General features: G+C 41.9%; 1 protein-coding gene across 2 annotated transcripts in view; it reads left to right on the top strand.

Moving 5' to 3' along the window:
- The first annotated feature begins 1,162 nt into the window (after window positions 1-1,162).
- The window catches only part of LOC117512618 (protein bicaudal D homolog 2-like), a 97,374-nt gene continuing 70,654 nt past the window's right edge, over window positions 1,163-27,882 (top strand). For both annotated transcript variants that reach the window (XM_034172761.1, XM_034172759.1), the window contains exon 1: window positions 1,163-1,688. In XM_034172761.1, the coding sequence (XP_034028652.1) occupies window positions 1,449-1,688 (240 nt within the window). In that variant the 5' untranslated portion in view covers window positions 1,163-1,448. The remainder of the gene's footprint in view (window positions 1,689-27,882) is intronic.

Raw genomic sequence — 27,882 nt, 5'->3', positions numbered from 1 at the left:
TTTGGATTTTCTTTGAATAGCAGCTACTTCATTGATCTGAAAACAGCAGCTTAATAATTTTCTATTGGGCTTCCCTCAGAAAGAGATGTAGCTGACATGTCAGTCTGTTTGTCTGTAGATCTCTCTTCAAACAGCAATTAGAATCAATTGGTGGGATGCCTTTCTCGGGGTGTCTGATGTCTGTTTTATCCTTACCTGTCACTGACTCTGGGTATTTTTAATATAATGGGTTTTTAAAAAGCTTGCTATTTATGCTTCAAAATTTATCTGTGGTTCTATTCTTTTGTTGCTTTTTTGTCTTTTATTCTTGTATTTTATTTATTTTTGCTGTTCTTCTTTAGCTATTCTTGTTCGGTCTGTCATTAAGCTTCATAATAATAATAATAATAATAATAATAATTGCAGATTTGACTTGTGTTGGCATAGGAGTGTTTGGACATTTTGAATAGATTTTACTCTTGACTCATTGATGAATGAAGAAAAACAAATTCTGTATTATTGTTTTTATTAATTATTGTTTTTATTAATTATTGTTTTTATTATTATCAAAATTCAGACAGTCACACCATTATTTTTTTTAATAATAAATGACTCCCAGGCGCCTACAAAGTCTGCCAATAGATGGCGACAGGCGGCAACAATTCCCTGCCGGTGCACGCTCTGTCCACAAGGGAGAAAAAAACAGTCGGGAAGACATTTCCGTTCTCCATGCGGCTCCACATAGACAACTCAGCAATGCCTGATGGGAAACGAGTCCATTTCCTCTTCCGTGCAGTTCACTTGTGGCTGCATCATTTCATTTAAACACTACATTTCCCAAGGAACACTGCTTCCCTGTCACAGCTAGGTTGCGTAGGTGTGCCTCATTTCAGCAAACCTACCGCTCTGCTACCCAAAAATACCGCAGCGTGAACTATCCAGCTTTCAAAATAAAACTACTTTGGGATATTTTTGGAATATAAACGCAGTTAACATCGTATATATATATATTCTAGCAACTTATTTACCTAAAAAGCATATAATTCAATAAAATTACAGCTATAATCGTCGACAACTGGAACCACAATTTATCTCAAGAGTTTTAATTTGAAATCCTGAGTTGATCTTGCCGTGGAGTTTGTCCCTCTTGCTGCTCCGCTGCGGTCGCCGCCTCTTTCTCCTCCTCCTACAAGCAGCCGACGGAGAAGAGGAGCAGACAGCAGAGGAGCACACGGGAATGGAGCATTAAGACATAACGGCACGCTCCGTCGCTGGAGATAATTTAACACAGCTACACACATGACGAAAGAAAATCGACCAGCAACGCAAAGGCAACAACCATGCTTATGAAATCCAGGCGAATGTGAGGAACTGCTTCCAAGGTTTCTCCGCTTTGCCCTCGTCACAGATCAGCTGGCGCAGGTCGGTCGATCGTCACCTCCACTGTCACCCCTGAACCAGTATCCACCATGTCCGTGGAGGAGCAGGTTTACCCCCACGCAGCGCTGCTGCTGGAAGCCGGGCCGGAGTGGATGCGGGCGGAGATCGAACGTCTGTCCCGGGAGCTGAGTGAGACCACCAACGAGAAGATCCAGGCGGCGGAGTACGGGCTGGCGGTGCTGGAGGAGAAGCAGCAGCTTAAACAGCAGTACGAAGACCTGGAGCTCGAATATGAGACCATCCGGCAGGAGCTCGACCAACTCAAAGAGGTAAAAAAAAAAAAAAAAAGAATGTGACGCATTAGTTAATGTTCGTGATGTGGTTAGGCATCATGTGCCCCTCACTGACAAGGTCAAACGTGTAAGATGCAGTGCGCTGCAAACCATATACTCAGGATACATTGGTTGCAGTGAGCTGCAAACCCTATGGTTACTCAGGATGCATCAGTTCCTGTGTGCTGCAAACCCTATGGTTAATCAGGATGCATCAGTTGCAGTGAGCTGCAAACCTTATGGTCACTCAGGATGCATCAGTTGCAGTAAGCTGCAAACTCTATGGTTACTCAGGATGCATCAGTTGCAGTAAGCTGCAAACTCTATGGCTACTCAGGATGCATCAGTTCCTGTGTGCTGCAAACCCTTATGGTCACTCAGGATGCATCGGTTGCAGTGAGCTGCAAGCCCTATGGTTACTCAGGATGCATCGGTTGCAGTGTGCTGCAAACCTTACGGTCACTCAGGATGCATCGGTTGCAGTGAGCTGCAAACCCTATGGTTACTCAGGATGCATCAGTTCCTGTGTGCTGCAAACCCTATGGTTAATCAGGATGCATCAGTTGCAGTGAGCTGCAAACCTTATGGTCACTCAGGATGCATCAGTTGCAGTAAGCTGCAAACTCTATGGTTACTCAGGATGCATCAGTTGCAGTAAGCTGCAAACTCTATGGTTACTCAGGATGCATCAGTTCCTGTGTGCTGCAAACCCTTATGGTCACTCAGGATGCATCGGTTGCAGTGAGCTGCAAGCCCTATGGTTACTCAGGATGCATCGGTTGCAGTGTGCTGCAAACCTTACGGTCACTCAGGATGCATCGGTTGCAGTGAGCTGCAAACCCTATGGTTACTCAGGATGCATCAGTTCCTGTGTGCTGCAAACCCTATGGTTAATCAGGATGCATCAGTTGCAGTGAGCTGCAAACCTTACGGTCACGCAGGATGCATCGGTTGCAGTGAGCTGCAAACCTTACGGTCACTCAGGATGCATCGGTTGCAGTGAGCTGCAAACCCTGTGGTTACTCAGGATGCATCAGTTGCAGTGAGCTGCAAACCTACGGTTACTCAGGATGCATCATTTGCAGTGAGCTGCAAACCTTATGGTCACTCAGGATGCATCAGTTGCAGTGAGCTGCAAGCCCTATGGTTACTCAGGATGCATCAGTTGCAGTGTGGTGCAAACCTTACGGTCACTCAGGATGCATCAGTTGCAGTGAGCTGTAAACCTTATGGTTACTCAGGAAGCATCAGTTCCTGTGTGCTGCAAACCCTATGGTTACTCAGGATGCATCAGTTGCAGTGTGTTGCAAACCTTATGGTCGCTCAGGATGCATTAGTTGCAGTGAGCTGCAAACCCTATGGTTACTCAGTATGCATCAGTTGCAGTGTGCTGCAAACCTTACAGTCACTCAGGATGCATCGGTTGCAGTGAGATGCAAACCCTATGGTTACTCAGGATGCATCGGTTGCAGTGTGCTGCAAACCTTACGGTCACGCAGGATGCATCAGTTGCAGTGTGCTGCAAACCCTATGGTTACTCAGTATGCATCAGTTGCAGTGTGCTGCAAACCTTACAGTCACTCAGGATGCATCGGTTGCAGTGAGCTGCAAACCCTATGGTTACTCAGGATGCATCGGTTGCAGTGTGCTGCAAACCTTACGGTCACGCAGGATGCATCGGTTGCAGTGAGCTGCAAACCTTACGGTCACTCAGGATGCATCGGTTGCAGTGAGCTGCAAACCTATGGTTACTCAGGATGCATCGGTTGCAGTGTGCTGCAAACCTTACGGTCACTCAGGATGCATCAGTTGCAGTGAGCCGCAAACCCAATGGTTGCTCAGGATGCATCAGTTGCAGTGTGCTGCAAACCTTATGGTCGCTCAGGATGCATTGGTTGCAGTGAGCTGCAAACCCTATGGTTACTCAGGATGCATCTGTTGCAGTGAGCTGCAAACTCTATGGTTACTCAGGATGCATCTGTTGCAGTGAGCTGCAAACCCTATGGTTACTCAGGATGCATCTGTTGCAGTGAGCTGCAAACCCTATGGTTACTCAGGATGCATCAGTTGCAGTGAGCTGCAAACCCTATGGTTGCTCAGGATGCATCAGTTGCAGTGAGCTGCAAACCCTATGGTTGCTCAGGATGCATCAGTTGCACTGTGCTGCAAACATTACGGTCACTCAGGATGCATCGGTTGCAGTGAGCTGCAAACCCTATGGTTACTCAGGATGCATCAGTTGCAGTGAGCTGCAAACCCTATGGTTGCTCAGGATGCATCAGTTGCAGTGAGCTGCAAACCCTATGGTTGCTCAGGATGCATCAGTTGCAGTGTGCTGCAAACCTTATGGTCGCTCAGGATGCATTGGTTGCAGTGAGCTGCAAACCCTATGGTCACTAAGGATGCATCATTGCAGTGTGCTGCAAACCCTGTGGTCACTCAGGATGCATTGATTGCAGTGAGCTGCAAACCCTGTTGTCACTCAGGATGCATTGATTGCAGTGAGCTGCAAACCCTATGGTTACTCAGGATGCATTGATTGCAGTGAGCTGCAAACCCTATGGTTACTCAGGATGCATTGATTGCAGTGAGCTGCAAACCCTGTGGTCACTCAGGATGCATTGATTGCAGTGCGCTGCAAACACTGTGGTCACTCAGGATGCATTGACTGCAGTGAGCTGCAAACCCTGTTGTCACTCAGGATGCATTGATTGCAACACTGAAAATCTGTTGGATTGACATAACTTAAATATACATTGGTTGCACATGATCAGAAGGTCTCCAAACAACACAATCTTTGTATGTTTCAAATTGAAATACTGACGGAAGTTGTTATTTGGACAACTGAGCATGTGCAACCAAAATTAAGTTATGTTTGCTTTTTTTCATTGTATGCTGCTGCAAACCCCACTGCCACTCAGGGTGCATTCACTGCAGTGCAACCTTTTATTTATTTATGCAGCTCTTAATGGCCTCCTGATTTAAAGCTTTCCCCTCAGCCTGCAGAGAACAGCCTGCATCTTCCTCCTCTCTTTACGATGGGCAGCTCAGTCTAAACTACAGATATGTCCAAGACTATGTGAGCAAACACATCTTTTTTTTCCCTCCCCCATGTTTCAAGTATCAATTTATGCTGTTTGTTTCATCTTAGATCTTCAATGACTTTTGTGTTTTATTTAAAATGGAAGACTTTCAAATGCACTTTTTTTATTCTGCTGGGTGTTATTTATGTTGTCTGAGGTGATTCAGTTTTCTTTGGCTTCCTCCGTCCAGCCTGAATTACTGGTTTGTCTAAAAAGTGCGGGAATAGGTTTGAATTTCAAATCAACCCCACGCAAAATAAAGAGGCATGAACAACCCTGAGAGATGACTAACCGACCCTTTGGGAATGGAAAGAATGTCGAGAGTGGCGGTTATTGCTGGCTACAGCAGGAGATAAAGGACGTGTGTGTTTTTTCCAAACAGTGGTTGGGCTCATTCCTCTTCTCTCACACAGCACACAGCAGTTTGTCACTGGTTTGTGATTAGATACAGAAGGACATGAGACTAACGGTAAAGGTCACAACTTCCAACTGTTTCTATAAACAGAAATCGTCATGAAAAAAGGGGGCGGGGCGATTCTCCGCTGTGACACTGGTTTCTTGCTCACATCCTCCTTTTGCTAAATCCAGCTCAGAGTTTGTAATTATTTCTGTCCTCCCATGAGATCAGAGAACAAATTGCCAAGAGGGCTCTTGTTATGCCAGAATTGTGCTCATCACTCCCTTGGGTTTTTCTGTTTTTCCTGTGAAGAGCCATGCAGAGGTTTTCTCCTTCCTGCGTCATTCTTTTCTCCCCACCTTCTTGTGCCCTTCTTCTCTTCAGGGGTTGTTATTGCAGAAAGGAGGTCTGTCTCAGCAAGTCGTTATTTTTCTCATGCACTTCTTTGGCCAAAAACTAACAAATGAAATTAAATATGAGTTAAAAGGAATGGACACAAACGTTTTCACAAACTTATGTCAACTGATTGCAAGATGTGTTTGGCCTCCTCGGTTTTCCCAGATTTCTCAATCTAATAATGAAACACAAATATCCATCTGTGTGGTCAGTTTCATTGTTTGCCCAAAGCTGTGGCCGAGAGGTTTTCTTTTGCATTTGGGTTGAATTTCTCTTGGTTATAAATCAGTAGTGAGATTGTAACTGTTTAAACAATAAACTCCGTTCCTTAACCCTCTCCTCTGAACACTTAAACCCAGCACACCACAGTTCCCATTTGTTCTGTGTTGTATATCAACATGTCCTTGAGCAAGACACTGAAGCACAAATTGCTCCTGGTGATCGGGTCAGCACCTTGTATGGAAGTTGCAGTCACTGGTGTTTGAATGTGGTTGCTAGACACTTTAGATAAAGCATTTACCAAATTTAAACATCTGAAAGTTAATCTACATGCAATATCCATCCATTTTGTCATGGGGAGGGGGGGGGGTGAGGAGTGGATGCAGTCTGTCACAAGGCCACATACAGCGAAACAAACACATTTACACCTACGGACAATTTACAGTTTTCAGTCCACCTAACCTGCATGTCTTTGAATGTGGGAGAAAGTCGAAGCACCTGGAGAAAACCCACACAAACACTGGGAGAACATGCAAACTCCACACAGAAAGGCCACAGGTTGGAATCAATCCCATGACCTCTGTGCTGTGAGGCAACAGTGCTAACCACTAATGACATATTGCACCTCTGCACCTTTGGGCTACCCAGCGAAGAGCAATTGCAAGAGAATTATGGGTAATTAAATAAAGCAGAGGTTTTATTTTTCACACGTGCCTCCAACTTCCAGCGCGGGCATGAGAATTCACCATGGAACTATGCCAAGTGTGTGCAAGACCTGGTTTCCTGCCACCCGTATCATCTACAGTAAAACTCACATATAATGGATTCAGGTGGACCAGCGAATTTTATCTGTTAAAATCAAAATCTGGGAGCTCGGAGTAGAGTCACTGCCCCTTTGTGTTGAAAGGAGCCAGCTGATTTGGTTTGCCATCTGGTAAAGATGCCTCCTCAGGCACGTCCATTTGGGAGGAGACCCCGGGGAAGACCCAGGACTCGGTGGAGAGATTATATCTCCACACTGGGCTGGGAACACCTCGGGATCCCCCAGTCAGAGGTGGTCAATGTGGCACGGGAAAGGGAAGTCTGGGGTCCCCTGCTGGAGCTGTTGCCCCCACGAAATTGAAATCTGCTATATGGATAAAAGCAACAAAATCCACTTCAAGTATAAAACAAACTCCATTATATGTATGTAACAGATTAGTTACAGTCAGGAGGCACCGCATGATCAGGCTTACCTATTTGCTTGATTAAATGCCTGATTTTGAATAGGGGTCTGCCTCATTTAATGGCTGGGTCAAAATTTCATCTGAAAAAAAATAAACGTGGTACCTTAAAATCCGAAACCCTGATTTATGCTTCTCCAGCTCTGTGGCTGTGCAATGACATAGATGTGTGCATGACCCTTTTAAAGTTCTTTGTCGTGTTGGTGGGTGTCTTAATATAATTTCGAAGCAACAGTGGCTTTTTCTGGATCAGTTTGTCCCTCATTGAGCTCCACTTTTTTATACAATCATCAATCTCCAAACCAGTGTTACTGTACATGCAGTTTCTCTCCATGAATTGCAGGTCATTTGAGTGTCTCTGTAGTTTTCTGACTCTGTGTTGTACAGTTGGTCATATTTGTGGCCTTTTCTGCAAAACGTATTTGATTCATGATCGAAATGGAATTGGCGTCCGCACTGCAAAAACTTTAAAAATAAGATGGGACAGGAATGAGTGAAACCGGAAAAGTAACAAATCACAGCTCCTGAGGTCTCCGTCATTTCGACCGGGCTACAGAGAGGGTTCAAAGCCACGCAGAGGGCTCTTATATAAAGCGGTTGTCTTTGGTTCGCCACACCCAGGGATATGTGTGAAACGTAACACCATATTGCAGTGCAGGCAGCAAGCAGCAGTTTGTTAACAATTGCCTGCCTTGAATAAAGGCCTGCCTTGTTTAGGCACCGGGGTTGAGCATGGTTTGAAAAAAATAAACGCCAAGGTTTTTAGTCAAGGAAATACGGTACCCACTTTCCTCGAATCAGCTTGTGTCAGTGCTGAGCTTCATTTTGTGCCTCTGTTGTGACTGGGCACACCCAAACTGCTTTGTCCAGTACATGTGAGAGGTTTTTAAAGGAAATGCATTGAGATGGGACCGGATGTTTTGTCCGATGTGAGTCAAAATCTGTTATACAAAATGTGGTATATGTGGTGTTTATTACATGGAAAACCATACAGAAACATTGGGATTTTTCCTTTTGTCCGGTGAGTGAGAGTATCCGGTTTATACGATGAAGGTTTAGGCGAGTTTTACTGTATTAATATAAGCAACAGATTGGTCATCATTGGTGGTGTCCCACAGCAGCCTTTACTCAAGGTTCATGAAATGGAGCAAGGTCTCCATCTGGCTGACATTTACCATATATGCAGGTGCAATAAAGTTTTGCCAAGGGCTCTAGTTTTCCCATGTTGGACAAGGCACATTTCTATTGGGTGACTTTATGGATGGATCTATCAAGGGAAGCAACATATACAGAAAGGGAACATGCAAACTTCATGCAAAGGTCCCAGGCCAGGTTCTTCTCACTGTAAGCACAGCTCACCGTTGGTGTTTGTTCGATTTAAAGTGGCCACATTTTTATTTTCTTTTGCATCATCAACATGGAACTCTGCTGTACGGATGATGTAATTCTCATGTGTACATTATAGGAACAACACAACCTCATGTTCAGCATTTTTTTTTTTAAGGAATCATTGGGATGCTCCTTCAGTATACAATGGAGAAACACATGCAGCGAAGAACACAGATAGTCTATGGGCCAAGAAAATTTTCCCTACCACTTGAAGGTACTTAGAATCCAGCCTGAGTATACCATGACCAACTTAAAAATGCACGGTGGCCATCCCAGGGTGGTGTCTGTAGCCAAGACGAGGTCAATGAAGAAATGCACTGGGGTCAAAATTTAAAGTCAGGAGATAGATATATCGACATTTACACATCACAGAATATGTCTTGGACTTCATTTCTATCAATCATTAAGAAATATAAACCGTATTTTAAATCTGACCGTGCTAGAAGGAGACGATCAGAGGTTACAGTCTCCCAAAGCTGTAAGTGGATAAACTGCACACAGGGCAACTTGTGTCTGTTTCATCACCAGTTGTACAATTTCATGGTGGTGTGGCACAGACAAGGATTTCCTGAAAAAGACGATGTGAAATTTCACCTACAGTTTGCCAGAAGGCACATGGGAGACCTGAGCCTAAATTTTATCTATTTTTCTTGAATGGAATTCCTTCTGTGTTCCACTCCACCATATATAGAGGCAAAATAATGTAAAAATATCTGTTCAAATGCTCGTGGGCCTGGCCTTAAACCAGACTGATATTCACACACACGTACGTCTCTTGAGGCGGGAATGTAGCAGAATTCTGCACGTGCTGTTGCTTAGTAACGTCACAGCTCTGTGCTTTAATAATTTGAGCAGACGTGCACTCCCCTCAGCGGGGGGCTGCTTTCTGGAGGTGCTTGACTGTTACAGTAGTATTTTACATGGTTCAACATAACAATACACTAGACATGGATTGTCACTATGTTTTTTATTACCCTACTTTTGTCAAACATATTATGTTTTTTGTTAGTTTTATTGCCATTTGTCTGTTTGTGTGTTTTGTGAGAAGGTTATTTTAAGTCTTCAGGGTCCTGGTGTTTCTTGGCTTAATGTATTGTGGTGAGATTTTGGTACTAACCAGTGATCTTAGGTTACAACTTAATGTCTTTGGACAATCCTAGTTACCACTGGGATGATTTTGTGTCAAAGAAATGGTTACTTGGGGAGACTTAGATGAGGAGTATTGGTTGCATTGGGCCTCATGTATCAATGTTGCGCACTTGTGGCGTACATTTACGGCATAAACTTGAAATACACCAAAGTCGCCGTGACATGTATCAAGCGGTGCGCACCTGCCCATTTCTGGCGTACGCCTGACGTGATCTTGATAAATGCGGCGGGTGGAAACGATCGTAATTATAATAAACACGCCCATAAATATTCAGACTCCACTTCAGACACACCCTCATTTTACGACATGAAACCCGGGAGGCGGCAAAGAAAAAGAACTAGTCAATACGATTAGTCGAATAACTCGAAAAATTCAATTACAAAAAAATGTTCGAGGCAAATTTTGTGCCTTGAAGCTCTGTTTAATGTTGTAGTACATATGCCAGGCCTGTGTGTGGCGCTGTAACATCCCCAGAAAAAAACAGAAGAAGACTAGAGCATGCGCATAAGCCGTGTAAGAGCTAATCAATGTAGCACCAAAAGTTACAGCTTTCCAACACGACACACAGAGTAAAATAAAGCCTTTTAAGAGAAAGGTGGTCAACGCTGATTATCTGAAAAAGACTTACTGTGCATTTAAAGCGAAGCAGTGTGTTTGTCTATTTCTAAAAAAACACTGGCTGTGCTCCCCTCTACGTGCAATTTAGGTGAAGTTTTCATTGACAGGGTGCAGAGTGGATTTATCAGTGTGGCTTTTGTGGAAGACAGTTTTTCACAGGCTGTGGTCAAGTTCAGGTGCAGCCTGACTGACTGAGGATTACACCGACTGCCTGCGCTTACGGTCCAGTGTCAGTGGAGTGCTGAGCTACTGGCACTGGGAAAGATCCAAAACTTGTAAAGACGTGAAAAAATAAATAATTTCCCAGGAAAACAGAAAGGGATACACTAAATTTGACAATCTAAAACGACATTGCTTTGGGAGAGCCCTGGACTGTTGATGTTTAAAAAAGCAAAAGTAATTTTTATCCGATTACTCAATCGCCAGAATAATCGATAGAATACTCGATTATTAAAAGAATCGATAGCAGCAGCCCTAAACAGTACGGTCATTTGCCCAGTTCTGGATCACCTTTTTTAAAGTCCTGCTATACGGAGCCATAATGCAACTGAATGTCCTTTATTGCGTATTGTTGTATTGGGTATCTGGATGTTATCTAGCTGAAGAAGTCTGGATGGTGTAGCCCTTCAGTTTAAAGTGTGAAGCCACATTATGTGTGGTGCAAATATTTTCCGGAAATGGATCACTTTGCCGGTTCTGGATCACGACACTCTGTGTCACTTTGGGGACATTCCTGGCATCTGGCTGGAGCCCTTCTAATGCAGAATGATACACACTGTGCCCGAGAATGTGTTTTGAACACAAAATGATATAAATTATACTTATTAAATGAGAATTTACTTAGTTTCAAAAGGTACTGTTATACATTTTTACAAGCAAAAAATGAAGTGTTTACTCAAATTGGGTGGCATTTCTTAATAAATGAAGATAAAAATAAAATCTGTGGTAATAAACATTCGCCCTATTGATGTATCCCATAATCCCTTGCGCGTCAGAGAGTCGCTGCAGTCAAACCACATAGAGAATCCACATGATGACAATTGTAAATGAATATTATACTACAAAAATGTAATTTTTTATGCTTTTCATCATGTTAATAAGAGACTGCTGCATGATACCCTGAAAACTTGCTAAAACAATTATAACAAATTATCTGTGTCTGATACGTTTAATCTGCGTAGCTCACAGCAGCTCACAGCAGCTCCCATTGAAAATAACGTAGGAACAGCCTGTGATTCTCACATGTTTACATAAAACATACGCAATAACAACGTCTATAAACCCAGAGAATATACGAGGACTGTTAGAAAAGTATCCGACCTTATTATTTTTTTCAAAAACCATTTGGATTTGAATCACGTGTGATTACATCAGACATGCTTGAACCCTCGTGGGCATGCGAGAGTTTTTTTACGCCTGTCAGTTACGTCATTCGCCTGTGGGCAGTCTTTGAGTGAGGAGTGGCCCACCCTCTCGTCAATTTTTTCATTGTTTAGGAATGGCTCAGAGACTGCTGCTTTGTTTGATCAAAATTTTTTCAAAAACTGTAAGGCACAACTGAGTGGACACCATTCGATAAATTCAGCTGGTTTTCGGTAAAAATTTTAACAGCTGATGAGAGATTTTGGTCTGGTAGTGTCGCTTTAAGGACGGCCCACGGCGCCTGACGGCGATCTGCGCTTCGAGGCGGCAGCGTCTCGCCATTTCAAGTTGAAAACTTCCACATTTCAGGCTCTGTTCACCCAGGAAGTCGTCAGAGAACAGAGAACTTTCAGCAGAAGTCGGCATGAGGAGTTTATTCGGACATTCCATTGTTAACGGACATTTTGTAATGAAAGAACGTGCGGGCATGTCAGGCCAGACCCGACCGCGAGGGGTCGCAACAGGAAAAACACCTCCGTTGGAAACCTTAACGGGCAAGTTGGAACATGCCCAAGCTGTTAAACTATTTCTCAGTTACTCCCTTGTTGAAAGCCATCAAAAGCCGCCTGAATTTTACAAATGGTTTTCAACACGGAGGTGTTTTTCCTGTCGCGGCGCACACAGATTTGCCGAGTCGTCACGGAAACGACTCGGCGAATTTGCGCACGTCTTTCATTACAAAATGTCCTTAAACAGTGGAATGTCCATATAAAGTCCTCATGCCGGCCTCTTCTGAATCTTCTCTGTTCTCTCATGACGTCCTGGGTGAATTAAGCCTTAAATTAGGATGTTTTCAGCTCGAAACAGGCCGACGACGGCGCCTGGAAGTGCTGTGCGATGTCCCGCTCCATGGGAAGTCCTTACAGCGACAGAAACACCCCATAATCTCTCATCAGCCGTTAAACTTTTCACAGAAAACCAGCTTAATTTCTCGAATAGTGTCCACTCGGATATTCCTCACAGGTCCAGAAAAAATTTTGATAAAGCAACGCGCGCCGTCTCGAGCAGCGTGTGAAACAAAGGAATTCAGCCGAGAGGGCGGGACCACATTTCACTCAAGGCCTGCCCACAGGGAAATGACGTCACCGACGCGTGAAAAAACTCATGCATGCGCACGAGGGTTCAAGCATGATTGGTGTAATCACACGTCATTCAAATCCATATAGTTTAAAAAAAATAAAAGTGTCGGTTTCTTATCTAATACACCTCGTATTCATGAGAGTTTTAGGCACAATATAAAAATAGTTTTATGTTGCGATGTTAATGGTGTTGTCCGTGTGCAGCGGTTAAAGTGCAGCGTGATCAGTGCGTCTCAATGCAGTTCTCAATGTTGGTAAGATCTCGCAGCGCGGCGACCTCTCTGAGGTTTTGCGGGATTTTAAACGTCAATAGGGCGAATTCTTGGATTTTGACGTCTCCCCCTAAACTTTTAACTCAATGAAGTGGGTCAGGATAGCACAAGATGCCCCAACTTGCTGTCATTTCGCGCCTCATATTGTTAGAGATGGAGAGCAAAGGAGGGTTTTAAATGTGTGGAGGTGAGATTTGTCCCAAATTAAAAAGTAAAAGCCCCACATTCATGCCCATTCTTGATGTTGAGATGACCCCCAAAGTACACATGGCTCACAAGTACTGACACGAGGCTTCTGCTTCAGTGATCCACAACCGGCAAATTTTCACGTCACAGATAAATGCGTGCAGCAGTTAAACAGCAAGACATAACACACTGACATTTTCTACCCAAGTAAGTATTTTCCTACTCTAGAACCAATGACACTGAATGGCTAACTCAGCTTTGGTACTTCTTAGAGATCGTCACTTTCACACTTGCACGAATGAGTGAGTCAAAAAACGCGCGCACACCTCGGAGACCGGGATGTTTTGATTCCTCTGCTGATCACAAGGATGGCTGGATCCGGTCGAGCTTGTGGTCATTTGTAGACAAAACATCAGTCTTTCCATTGGTAACAAGTATGAGCTTATTTGCGCTGATTATGAAAAATGGCAGCGCAAATACTACAGCAGTGATCCGGAACTGTGCAAGTGACTGTACTTGTACATATTGTATGTGCACTTTTATGTTCTAACATGTCAATAAAAATTATAACTAATGATATTATTTGTATAGTCTCATTTAGAAGAGTGAAATAAATAAAAATGAAAAAAAGTCTATTTAAATTTAAAAAACAAAAATCATGACTTTTTAGAAAAAAGTCTTTTTTTTCTTACCAGCCTTGTCTAATATTTTGTCTATGTGGCTCGTTTGTTTGGGTATGATCCAGCATAGAGTTCTCAACATTATGATTTTATAACTGTTATAATTTTAACACACACAGTATCACTTTACAATATCTTGAACAGTTATTACATTCTGAACATTTATTAGATAATGTTTGTGGCCACTTAGGGATGAAACTCTTGCAAGATTCACTCATTCTCTCTCTCTCTCACTCTCACACACACACACACACACACACACACACACACACACACACACACGCTGACATCGGTGTGCTGCAATGAAATGTGCTCCACTGCACACTGAGAGCAATTTGGGGATTCATTTAAGGATTGGCCACAGGGCCTGAGTGAGTCACCTCCCCAATATTTTTCTTACAGAAGTCTTGTTAAAGTCATTTTCAGATGAAGAGTCATGGAAATATTGTTGAATTGTTTTTCTGTTTTCTGAACCAGTAGACTTTGTGCTTTATAATTGTTTATCTTAGCGATCATTACAACCACAGAACAAAAAGAGGCATTGGCATCTCAGCTGGATCAAAGCTTGTGTTCCTTTGTCTTTTCTTAGCTCTGTGTAAATGCAGGGCAACAAAACACTGTGGTCCAAAGATGTCATCATCTCCCAAGATGGAGACATTGTATATTCCTCAATGATTGCATTTGTTGTTTTCTTCTTATACAAAACATTTTGTTGTCAGACACAAAGGCAGTGGCTCTTCAACAAAGGTACAGTGACTCTGTGCTCCTTGTGTGTGTGGACCATGGCAAGTGTCAAAGATCACAATAAAGTCATTGAGTTTCACAAGCGCTCTGTTCCTTCGTACCCTGCGACTCTCCGACCAGAGTAATAGCAGCTGTGTAATGCATTGTAACTTTCTACCAGGCAGCCAAAATCCAAAAATATGGCTATGCTGCGTGAAACTTTGGTTGATTGTGGTCATTTTGTTGTGTTTTTTGGGGGCCTCTGGGGTCAGCAGGTCTTGGGGGTGTCACAACTGAAGGAGAACTTAAATGCAAAAAGAACACTGCTTGTCACAAAGGAGAGATGGTGAGAGCCATTGTAGTTACTTTTGAAAAGATTGGTCCAGCGCTTGTCCCACTGAAACATGAGATCATTACTAAAGGATATATCACAGTGTCAAACAAAGATGTTTGGTTGGGATGTACCCCTTCCCCACAGCGTTCAATGGCTTGGATGCAGTACAATATAAGAGATTATCTGTTCTAAGGGAAGCCATGGAGAGTTTGAAATAAAGTCATCCTACGTAATATCAGTGAATTTCTGCACAGACAGCTGCTTTGCTCTAAGTCGGTCTTTTTTTCTCTGACTTCTGTCATTCTTGCAGCTTAGCTAAAACTCACAAGTATACCCAGTAGCACATACTACACCGTACTCAATCATTGTTCTTTATGCACTTGGCTGGTGATCTTTGCTCAGTTGTAGTTTTTTTTGCCTGTGTTATTACATATGACCTATTATACTCTGAATTGTTCTGCCTTTTTTTGGTGGGGGGGGGGTATGCTGATTGCACTTTGAGACATAAAGGCTTTTGCCCAATGGCAAGTCTGCAGTTAAGGGGTAATCTTTTCTAAATGGCACTAAATAAAGTCCCAAATCCCCTACTCTCTGGACCTAAGAGGATGAATCCCAGCCGCTATGCACAGGGCTTACAGAGGTTTGGGAGCATGCCAGAATGAGCCACACTCAGTAGCCTCCATACCCTGGGAAAGGTGGGACAATACTGCATTCACATGTTGATGTACTGCCAAATGTTCTACCTTGTTCTACTTGTCTTCTTTCAATATCTTACTTCAGCAACAGTCAAAGCTAGAAATTTCTTGAGTTCCAATAAGCCTGGTGCCCGGCCCTGTCAGCCTTAGCTTTAAGAAGGAGGTTGATGTTCATGATGGGAAAATCATTGTTAAAGCAACCACCAAATATATTTTGAAGTAAAATTATACCGGTTATCCAGTAGAATAGAGTAATTTAACTTTAAACAAAAATTTAATAAAATTTTTGTCTTGGTGGATGATGGGATTTATTTTAATAATGTGCAGAATACTGAAGAGTTGGCTGTTGCCTGTGGTAAACACTGGCATGAATCTATGAGGTGCTGCGTTCAACTTTTAAAATAAGTAATTTTTTGTTGTGGGACAAAGCGCCGGTGTAACAGTATATCTTCCCCCCCAAACCCTGACAGGCAACATTCCTACAGGGCAGCACTGATTAACCCAAACCTTGATAAGGCCCAATCCTAGGATATCTTCTCCCTGGGGGCAAGATATCCAGGGGGGAGATAAACTGTTACACCGGCATCCTTTGGTTCAGGCCGACAAACGGACCGGGAGCAGACAAAATACAGAGGGACTTCTTTAAAAACACTGAATTTCTTCAGCCACGACAAGGAACTAAAGTATTTTCAGATGTCGTTTTCCAAAATAAGGACGCTTTATGTGGATAAGTTTTTACCAGGCTGTGATGATGAATCTGACTGAAAAGATGTAACAGGTTTTTTATTAAGACTTTATATTCACTCAGTGTGTGAATGGTTGTAACATTTGAAGCAATGTGAACTGTTAACGAGTTAACGCCTCCCTTTTGCAGCCGGTTCATAATTTTGAGACCCCAGCAAAAGGGTGACAGAAAAATGGTATGGTACGGGTCGGTTATTTTGGTACCCATTACTAAATCTGGATGTGGAAATGCACAAAATACCGTGCCATACCAATCTGGACCTCTCGGTGGAAACCGCTTTCTGTTACCTATTTGAAAAGCACAAACATTGTCCATTTTTAAAACTCATTTTACTCCCTGGCTTTTAACCCAGCATGAAACGCTATTTTAATTCTGAATTGTATTTATTTGTTGGTTACTCTTCTCATTTTCTGCTTTTTAACTTGTTTTATTGTCTCATGAATTTTATGAGACAGTAGTATTTTATGTGTTTTGTACAGTACTTTGTGGCAGATGTAGTTGTTTTAAATTGCTATTTGAGTTGAGTTGAAGATGGTGGTCTATGTTAAGTCTTGTTGGATCAGGTCTGTGCGATTGTCCAGACTTTTCCTTTCTTTGGGATCACAGAGGTGCACTGGCTTGAAGAACAAACAGGCTTGCTGATCTGATTAGTAATATAAACAAGAAGAAGTGAGTCCTGTGCAGGCCCTGAGGCCCATTGGTGCCAATGCTTTTCCCTGGATACTGTAACATGAAGCAGATGAGAGTCTACGACTCCCCCTGGAAGGAAACACCAGGTGATTGCAGGCTACTTCATCAACCAAGGCTGGTACCCCTTTACAGCCAAATAGACGGGGGCTATGCAGCTATCTAAGGACACATACAGGTTGTGTGACCCAGGTCTTCCCTTTTCCTAGTCCAACTCCTATTCCCATTGATATACCTGCTGGATGTTTTCATTATCGTCTCATCCAGTCAACTTAAGTTGCCTCACAGGTTGTGACAGCTACACTAGTCACAGTGGCAGGCAGTAAAATGTTTTACAGGATGGAAAGATGTATTGTTGACACAATGACATCCAAATTTAACAAGCTGTGAATTCGCCACAGAGTTGCCATTTTTGTACATGGGTTTGTTTGTCATATTTCAAATAATAAAATACCATAAACCCAGAAGAGTGGAATTAGCTTGCAGCTCCCCACATCCCTTCTTGTGTTAAATACTGATTTTTGAGATGTAAGGTGCTCATACTGTTACAGCCGAGCATGTTTTGCATGCACATTCTCCGTTGTTGCATATGTGGTGCATAGCAGCCATCTACAGTTGAAAAGTTTTTTTGAACTTGAACCACACGATGCAGTGACTTTTGTGAGCACAGCCACTGCGTGTAGAGGATGACAGTGACTGTGCTCTATTGTATAAATTTGAAGCAAATTAACTTTTTTGTACAATGTCATTTACTGAAAGTGAGAAACAACAACCACAGGGTGTGCTAGTGTTAATTTCTAGACATTTCTATGATATGGTTTGTTCTCTGAATGTTTATTTTGGTTAACGCGTTGACATGAAGTTGCAGGAAAGGGCCTCTCTTAAGGTGCGTTTACACATAGGCAAGATGTGTTACGAGTGTCATATTTGCGTCATTCTTGGCACATCCCTGACATTCTTAATGTGACTTAACGCATCTGAATAGGTTTCTTAATAGTGTGTGTTGGTGCGTGATATTTGTGATTTTCGTGGAGCATGTTTTTGGCTGTCAAAAAATCTTCCACGAATGTCACATACCACCCTCATTTCGTCTCATGTTGTGGAGGTCGCACCTGAGCGTGTTGATCCGTCTTGATGAGTGTTGATCCTTAATAGAGTGTGACAGCGTTCTCTGATGTGTGCACAATTAAACCCTGCTGCACCACATTCAATTTCATTGCTGCAGTATGCTGAAGAAGGACAGTGACGCCAAGTCGGCTAATTCTCGTTCCAGTGCTCCTCAGTGTGCTCCTGCAGGGGTTCCACCTGCTGCATGTGCCTGATGTTTGGGAAAACGAGCGAAACGAGAGCCGCGTGGAGACACACATCTGACACGCTCTGTCTCCTCCTCTGTCTCCTCCACTCCATGGCACAGAGCCCAACTAAGGATGCAGTCACAAAGTTCTTCTAGTGTAGATTGAGGAGCAAACTAGAGCGATGTGAATTGTTCAGCAACTGGCAGTAGGATGAATATGGGTATGTGTGGAGACAGTTCGCCTCATTCACAATGTGACGGAACTTAACGCTGTTACGCGCGATAGCGCGCAACATTATTCTTGACCATGCGTAATGGTTCCTGATAATTCTCCAGCAACAGGACACTTGACACCTCTGCCCCGAATCAACACATTTGTGATCAGCGGCCAAGAATGTATACTTTGTGGCATTTGTGACGTGCTGTCATTATGTGTAAACACAGCATTAGCTTTTGAAAATTGCAAAATCCTTCAGCTTTGTGTATACAAGATGAAAGGGTTTTATGTTTACAAAGAATAACAAATTCGAGTGGCACTTGGTAAAGTGCGTTCATCTGTCAAGACTGCACAGTCCTTGATATATCATTATAGCTTATAAGGTTAATATTTGTACCAGCGTGTTGCCCGTGGGGTTCCACAAGGTCTAGATTGGGTTGTGTTTTAAAATAGGTAGCTGACATTTTTCAAGGGTGGTAATACACTATGTAACAAATTTTTATTTTTGTTTTGTTCCTGGGTACAAAGTGTGTTTTCCTAACCTGTTATGCCTTAAATAAATAGAAAATAGCTGTTATTCCACAGAAACTTTGCTTCTGTGATCAGGACAATGATATTTTGAAATTTGTCTGTTTTCAAGAATATTCTTGATTCACCTTCACTACTACTGAGTAGTCTTGTAGAATATTCTTTAACTGCTAGAACTGTCCAGAATTATCTAGAAATTTCAAGAAACTTTTAGAACTTTCTAGAACGTTAAAAAAAATTTAATCAAAGTTTGTGCTGAATGTAGTCATTTTTCCATAGACTTTAGACATAAGCAGTTGAAATATAACACCTAGAAGCCAGGAACAAAAATTGTGTTACATAGTGTTATGCAAAGTTTATATAATGAGTTGGAATGGTGTGTGAGTCCAGAATGTTTTTAGAACCTTAGACCTCAACAATTTTTAGAAGAACTCAACCCTTTTATTTTGTGTTAATCACATAATGTTAATTTGCTGTCTTAATGTATTTATAAATTGTTTAGGTTCTTGTTATCATATACACACTATTATTATTATTTTCAGTATTGTTATTGTTTTATTTTATTATTACATCTATTTTGTCATTTGATTTTTACATGGACCACAAGAAATAAGTGTTTTCAGTTTCTTGTGTCATTCATGTATTTTTAACGTTTTTACAATTATATTATGTATTTACATTGAACTTACTAAAAAAAGCATGTACTCACGTTTTCAATATACGGTTGATTTACCACCCCCTGCTGGAATGGCGTGTGAGTCCAGAATGTAATTAGCAACTCAGGGGCAGATGGTATGATATGGTCAGAGTACATGGTATAAATGTCTGCCTGGGTCCTTTTTGTTTGGGGCCCCCGCAGTCTAATGGAATGGCTTTGCATACATATATACACACACACACACACACACATATATATATAAATACAGGCGTTGACTCAAAATTAACTTAATACTGTTTTCTTTTGCTTTCACTATAACATATCATGTTAATTGAAATCTGTGTCAAGGCGCTAGTTGGTTTGAAGCTTGAAAGAAAGTTACCGTAATTTGAATGGAAACTCCAAGGCTATACATAATTATTACTAGTACATTATTTTCAAAATAGCTCCAATGGTTAACAATTTCTTTTACAAGTCAGAAGTGCAGGGAGAAAAGCAGTATGGCAGTGCAGCATGGTCATGATTCCACCAGTGTAATCCAATTACTTAATACTAGGGCAGATTGGGCACAGGTCCAGGATATAAGCAGGGGATAAGGTCATTGCAGTATCTGCATATCTCCAACAACACATCATTCACTCACATTGTAAGGAATTACCCATGGACTTTATCGTAAATACCTTGCAAAATAGTTGCCAATAGAACTGTTCTAGAATGCTATTAAATAGTGTAGAAACATTTACATTTAAATATGTTTTGCGTACATATTTTTACACTTTCCTTTTTTTTCAAACTTTGCTGTGTCTTTGTGAGTGCCCTTGCTGTGATTATTCTCAAAACACAGACCGGTGACAACAAAGACTTTTATTTCTCTTTTCTTCAAAATATGCCTAAAATCTCTTCCTGAGGATAGCACGACATGAAATACATTCACAAAACCTTACTACCTCTCAATAAAGTCACACTTTCCACATAAATACACAAATTCTTGATTGTTCCTGCTCAGAGATGGCAAACCAGGGGTGAATTCAGATGGAAAGAGGGTGCCCTCCACAGCACCCCTTGATTAAAAGGTGCAATTTTGAAGACATTCATAGTACTACTACTTATAAAATTTTAACAACTAAAATGTTTAAATCAGTATTACTCTGGGCCTACATTTTACAATATTTCTGGACTAAGTTTACTTGATGAGCCATATAAAAATAAGTTTACTTAATTTAAGTTTTTAATGTAATGCCTACGTTCGAGCACTGATGGGTCTGTTTGGGGTTCGACAACCCCAGTTCCAATGAAGTTGGGACATGTGCAAATAAAAACAGAATGCAATGGTTTGCAAATCCTCATCAACCTATATTCAGTTGAATACATCACAAAGACAAGATATTTAATGTTCACACTGATAAACTTTATTGTTTTTGTGCATATATTTACTCATTTTGAAATGGATGCCTGCAATGCGTTTCAAAAAAGCTGGGACAGTGTTCTGTTTACCACTGTGTTACATCACCTTTCCTTCTAACAATACAGTAAGCGTTTGGGCACTGAGGACACTAATTGTTGAAGCTTTGTTGGTGGAATTCTTTACCATTCTTGCTTGATGTACGAGTTCAGTTGTTCAACAGTCTGGGGTCTTTGTTGTCCTATTTTGCGCTTCATAATGCGCCACACATTTTCAATGGATGGCAGGTCTGGACTGCAGGCAGGCCAGTCTAGTACCCGCACTCTTTTACTACGAAGCCACGCTGTTGTAACACGTGCAGAATGTGGCTTGTCATTGTCTTGCTGAAATAAGCAGGGACGTTCCTGAAAAAGACATTGCTTGAATGCCAGCATGTGTTGCTCCAAAACCTGGATGTACCATTCAGCATCACAGATGTGTAAGTTGCCCATGCCATAGGCACTAACACACCCCCATACCATCACAGATGCTGGCTTTTGAACTTTGTGCTAGTAACAATCTGGATGTTTTTTTTATCCTCTTTTGTCCGGAGGACACGTCTATGATTTCCAAAAACAATTTGAAATGTGGACTTATCAGACCACAGCACACTTTTCCACGTTGCGTCTGTCAATTTCAAATGAGCTTGGGCCCAGAGAAGGCGGCCACGTTTCTGGATATTGTTGATGCATGACTTTCGCTTTGCATGGTAGAGTTTTAACTTGCACTTGTAGATGTAGCGACGAACTGTGTTAACTGACAATGGTTTCCTCGCCCCATCTTTGCTTGTGAACGACTGAGCCTTTTGGGGATGCGCCTTTTATACCCAATCATGATACTCACCTGTTTCCAATTAACCTGTTCACCTGTGGAATGTTTCAAACAGGTGTTCTTTGAGCATTCATCAGCTTTCCCATTCTTTTGTTGCCCCTGTCCCAGCTTTTTTGAAATGTGTTGCGGGCATCCATTTCAACATAAGCAAATATTTCCACAAAAACAAAAAAGTCTATCAGTTTGAACATTAAATATCTTGTCTTTATGGTGTATTCAATTGAATATAGGTTGAAGAGGATTTGCAAATCATTGTATTCTGTTTTTATTTACATTTCACACAACATCCCAACTTCATTGGAATTGGGGTTGTAGCTTTAAAATCAGGTCAGTTAGGATGAGGGATGCCAAAAATATGAAAAGAATGTCTCTTTTGCTTAGTAATGTCGGCAGACAGTGGATAATCATCAAGGTGTGACACCTGCATTAATTTATTAGATGACAGCTTGTGCCAGAGTTTTTAATACGGCAGGCATAGACTGGCTAAATCATCAAGGTGTGACAGGGCCTTAAGGTAAAACAAGGTGGAGACAACTAAGAAAACAGCAAAGTGTTCTCTTGCTGAACAAGATTATATTTCACTCACTAACCATTATTGTTCTTTTCTAATGCAGCATCATATTATAGAAAGACTTTAACCTACACATTATTTAAATACTTCAAGCTTCTCTACTTTTTTAAGGGGACACCTTTTCTACAGCTTTTACTTCATTCAACACTAATTAAAATCTCAGGCCTGTGGCCAAGATCTGGAGGGCTTTACGGCTTAATGTGTGTTGTATTTACTTTTGCACATTTTATTTCTTTCTTTCTTTCTTTGACTTTAACCAAAATTGACATCACAACTTACATGTTTGTTTGATAAGATTACTAAGCAAAAGAGCTGTAATTATTTTTTATTTTCATATTTTTGCATCCCTCAGCCTAACTGACCTGATTTTAATGTTACAACCCCAATTCCAATGAAGTTGGGACGTTGTGTGAAATGTAAATAAAAACAATACAATGATTTGCAAATCCTCTTCAACCTATATTCAGTTGAATACACCACAAAGACAAGATATTTAATGTTCAAACTGATAGACTTTTTTTGTTTTTGTGGAAATATTTGCTTATTTTGAAATGGATGCCTGCAACACATTTCAAAAAAGCTGGGGCAGGGGCAACAAAAGACTGGGAAAGTTGATGAATGCTCAAAGAACACCTGTTTGGAACATTCCACAAGTGAACAGGTTAATTGGAAACAAGTGAGTATCATGACTGGGTATAAAAGGAGCATCCCCAAAAGGCTCAGCCGTTCACAAGCAAAGATGGGGTGAGGAAACCATTGTCAGTTAACACAGTTGGTCGCTACATCTACAGGTGCAAGTTAAAACTCTGCCATGCAAAGCGAAAGCCAAACATCAACAATATCCAGAAACGCTGCCGTCTTCTCTGGGCCCAAGCTCATTTGAAGTGGACAGACACAAAGTGGAAAAGTGTGCTGTGGTCTGATGAGTCCACATTTCAAATTGTTTTTAGAAATCATGGACGTTGTCCTCCGGACAAAAGAGGAAAAAGACCATCCAGATTGTTCCCAGCGCAAAGTTCAAAAGCCAGCATCTGTTTTGGTATGTGGGTGTGTTAGTGTCCATGGCATGGGCAACTTACACATCTGTGATGACACTATCAATGCTGAAAGGTGCATCCACGTTTTGGAGCAACACATGCTGCCATCCAAGCAACGTCTTGTCAGGGACGTCCCTGCTTATTTTAGAAAAATGTGAAAATAATTATGACTCTTTTGCTTAGTAATCTTATCAAACAAACATCTAAGTTGTGATGTCAATTTTGGTTAAAGTCAAAGAAAAGGTGAAAATGTGCAAAAGTAAATACAGATACAACACACATTAAGCAGTAAAACCCTCCAGATCCTGGCTACAGGCCTGAGATTTACATTAGTGTTGATCCGGCGTAAAACTTGTGCCAATTCAACTTGCAGATCCACCTTGGATTTGCTGTGGCGACCCCGAGTGCAAACAAGGGAGTAGCCGAAGGGACTTACTTTTTTGAATGAAGTAAAAGCTGTAGAAAAGCTGTCCCCTTAAAATGTGTTTATCCTGAAGTATTTAAATAATGTGTAGGTTAAAGTCTTTCTATAATATGATGCTGCATTAGAAAAGAACAGTAATGGTTAGTGAGTGAAATATGATTTAAATTCAGCAGGAGAACAGTTTGCTGTTTTCAATCAATCAATCAATTTTTTTTTATATAGCGCCAAATCACAACACACAGTTGCCCCAAGGCGCTTTATATTGTAAGGCAAGGCCATACAATAATTATGTAAAACCCCAACGGTCAAAATGACCCCCTGTGAGCAAGCACTTGGCTACAGTGGGAAGGAAAAACTCCCTTTTAACAGGAAGAAACCTCCAGCAGAACCAGGCTCAGGGAGGGGCAGTCTTCTGCTGGGACTGGTTGGGGCTGAGGGAGAGAACCAGGAAAAAGATATGCTGTGGAGGGGAGCAGAGATCGATCACTAGTGATTAAATGCAGAGTGGTGCATACAGAGCAAAAAGAGAAAGAAACAGTGCATTATGGGAACCCCCAGCAGTCTACGTCTATAGCAGCATAACTAAGGGATGGTTCAGGGTCACCTGATCCAGCCCTAACTATAAGCTTTAGCAAAAAGGAAAGTTTTAAGCCTAATCTTAAAAGTAGAGAGGGTGTCTGTCTCCCTGATCTGAATTGGGAGCTGGTTCCACAGGAGAGGAGCCTGAAAGCTGAAGGCTCTGCCTCCCATTCTACTCTTACAAACCCTAGGAACTACAAGTAAGCCTGCAGTCTGAGAGCGAAGCGCTCTATTGGGGTGATATGGTACTACGAGGTCCCTAAGATAAGATGGGACCTGATTATTCAAAACCTTATAAGTAAGAAGAAGAATTTTAAATTCTATTCTAGAATTAACAGGAAGCCAATGAAGAGAGGCCAATATGGGTGTTCCTAGTTGTCTCCACCTTACTTTTTTATGCTTTACTTTAAGGCCCTGTCACACCTTGACGATTTAGCCAGTCTGTGCCTGCTGTATCAAAGACTCTGGCACACGCTGTCGTCTAATAAATTAATGCAGCTGTCACACCTTGATGATTATCTAGCGTCTGCTGACAGCCCCGTTTCAACCCAGTGATTCTGGTCGGTGCTGCACCGTGTGGTGCATGTCAGAAACAGAGTAATTTAACAAAATTTTTATTTTTTATTTAAATTTTTTATCTTGTTGGACCATTTTCATTGTGTACAGAATGATGAGGAGTGGACTGGCTGCGGGGAAATGCTGCCGTGAATGAATGATGTGCTGTCTCTTTAAATGTTTAAAGCACAGAGCGGCTGCTTCCTGATCAGCGGACCTGATCATGTCTGATCAACCGCTGATCAGTTCATCACAGACCTGAATAATGAAACACTGTGATGATTTAAACTTTTTAAGCGCCAGTCAACCACGATCAGCTGTGATCTGAAGGAAGTGCTGTGTGATCTGTCGGTGTGGTGATCACCGACAGCGACGGCACTTTATATGTTTAAACAGCGCATTAATCACGCGCGGTCACCCTGATCGATCGGTCAGGTCGTCTGATGATCACACCACAGTGACAGTGCTTTAAAAGTTAAAATCATCACAGCGCTTCTATGTGTTCAGAAAGCAGCACATGCATGAGAGACGCACCTGCAGCAGGAAAAACCACAGAGGGACTTGCTTTAAAATGCTATGTTTCCAGCCACGAATTAAAGGATTTTCCAAGGTCATTTTCAAAAATCAGGAGCTTTATGTGGATTCATGTCCATCTGTGATGATGAATTGGACTGAAATGCACAGGTCAGATTTACTCCGTGTGTGAATGAAACAGTCTGTCTGCATGTGGACCGCAGCTTTCAACCAATCAGTGGACAGCATTAATGGATGGATTTAGACTTATGAGTAAATTACTAGAAACAGGGTGGTGGCCAAGTGGTTAATGCGCTTGGTTTCAGTTCAGAAGGCTCCGGGTTCAAATCCCACCCCACATTTCTCCCTGTAATGTGGAGTTCCGTCAGGAAGGGCATCTGGCGTAAAACCTGTGCTAATTCAACATGCAGATCCACCTTGGATTTGCTGTGGCGACCCCGAGTGCAAACAAGGGAGCAGCCGAACTATGTGCCAACAATCACATAACTTACCTATCACTTAAGTGCAGCATGTGAGTCACACGCTGTCATGTGTTGAAAATTTTCAGCATGCCCAAAATTTTTTAAGGAGCTCGGCTTATTAGGACGTACATCAGTGAGCTTCAGCGTGTTTCAACGTGCTTCAGCATGCTCTTAACTTCTTATAAAAAACTTACCCTTAACTTATTGAAGTTATGCCAACATATTTTTAATACGGTTGGCATATGCTGGCGAAATCGTCAAGGTGTGACAGGGCCTTAAAATCCTAGGATGCGATTGCAAAAGGGTTTCTATAAAAAGGTAAATAGTGAACGTCTTATGATTTTGGGTGTAAAAAAAAAAATTCAGTCATAATTTTGTTTGTTTGTTTGTTTTTGCTTTAATCCCTGCACCTGTCTGATTCTGTGATCTCCATGTTGGATTTGGCACAAGTTTTTATGCCAGATGCCATCCCTGATCCAACCCCCAGTGGCCATGTGCAGATAGTTTACACCGTCCTGGTACAGCTCCGGATGTACATGCCATGGGCTTTGAACCCAGGACTTTCTTGCTAACTGATAATGCTACCTATACCTTTGGACTGCTTGGAACAAACTGGTGTGTCCCGAGGAAATCCATGCAGACAAGGAGAGAACATGGAAAGGACTACGTAGGTAGTGGAATTGAACCCAGGACTTTACAGCTGTGAGGCAAGAGTGTACTGTTACACCATGCTCATGTTTTTCTTTAATGCTTTTCTTTTGTGTTTTTGACATTTGTAAATTGTGCACATTGTGAAGAGTTTTGGATAAGACCAAACTTACGGTTGAACCAAGACTCATCAACTTTACATTAAATTAGTTTCACCTCTTGAGTGGAAAAATCCTGCCAAAGTTTATATTCATGTTTTTTAATGAAAATTAATATAGCTTGACTGTAAATTTCAGAACCTGAGGTGAACAACAGAGCCAGAGATAAAGCTCTCCTCACACCAAGCCCCATTAACAAAAAGGCTGATGCACGGTCAGCTTTAGTTATAACTAAATTTAGTTATGTTTTACTTTCTAAGAATTCCTTTATTTATTTATTATTTCAGAATCAGAAGAAGTTTATTGCCATTGCTAGTGAACAGGATTCACAGACTAGGAATTTGCTTCGGTACAATGGTGCTACATTAAGAAGAGATAAAATGCTAGGATAAAATATAACGTGTCAAAATAAGATAAAATATAAGATAAAAAAAAAAGAAATATGAAAGGCTGTGTGCAACAGAAAAACAGAGAAACAGAAAAAACAGTGCAGTGGGAGGAGTGCAATTAAAAACCAAAGTACATTGTCTAAAGTGACCCGTGATAAAATGATAAAGTGACAGAGTTAAGCTTAAGGTGACTGAGTTATGAGGTGTTCATGAGTCTAACGGCAGAGGGGAAGAAACTGTTCTTATGGCGGGAGGTTCTGGTCCGGATGGACCGTAGCCTCCTGCCCGAGGGGAGTGGTTTGAATAGACCGTGTGCAGGGTGAGAAGGGTCAGCTGTGATCCGACCTGCTCGGCCCAGAGTCCTGGAGACGTGCAGGTCGTGGAGATATGGAAGGCTACAGCCGATCACCTTCTCAGCAGAGGCCACAATGCGCTGCAGTCTGTGTCTGTCCCTGGCTGTGGCCCCGGTGTACCACACCGTGATGGAGGAGCAGAGGATGGACTCGATGATGGCCATGTAGAACTGCACCATCAGCTGGACAGGCAGCTTGGCCTTCTTCAGCTGCCG

The sequence above is a fragment of the Thalassophryne amazonica genome, chromosome 6 (genome assembly GCF_902500255.1).
Source record: "Thalassophryne amazonica chromosome 6, fThaAma1.1, whole genome shotgun sequence".
Classification (NCBI taxonomy): Eukaryota; Metazoa; Chordata; class Actinopteri; order Batrachoidiformes; family Batrachoididae; genus Thalassophryne; species Thalassophryne amazonica.
Note: the sequence above shows the minus strand (reverse complement) of the source record. Positions and strands in the feature narration are given on the sequence as shown.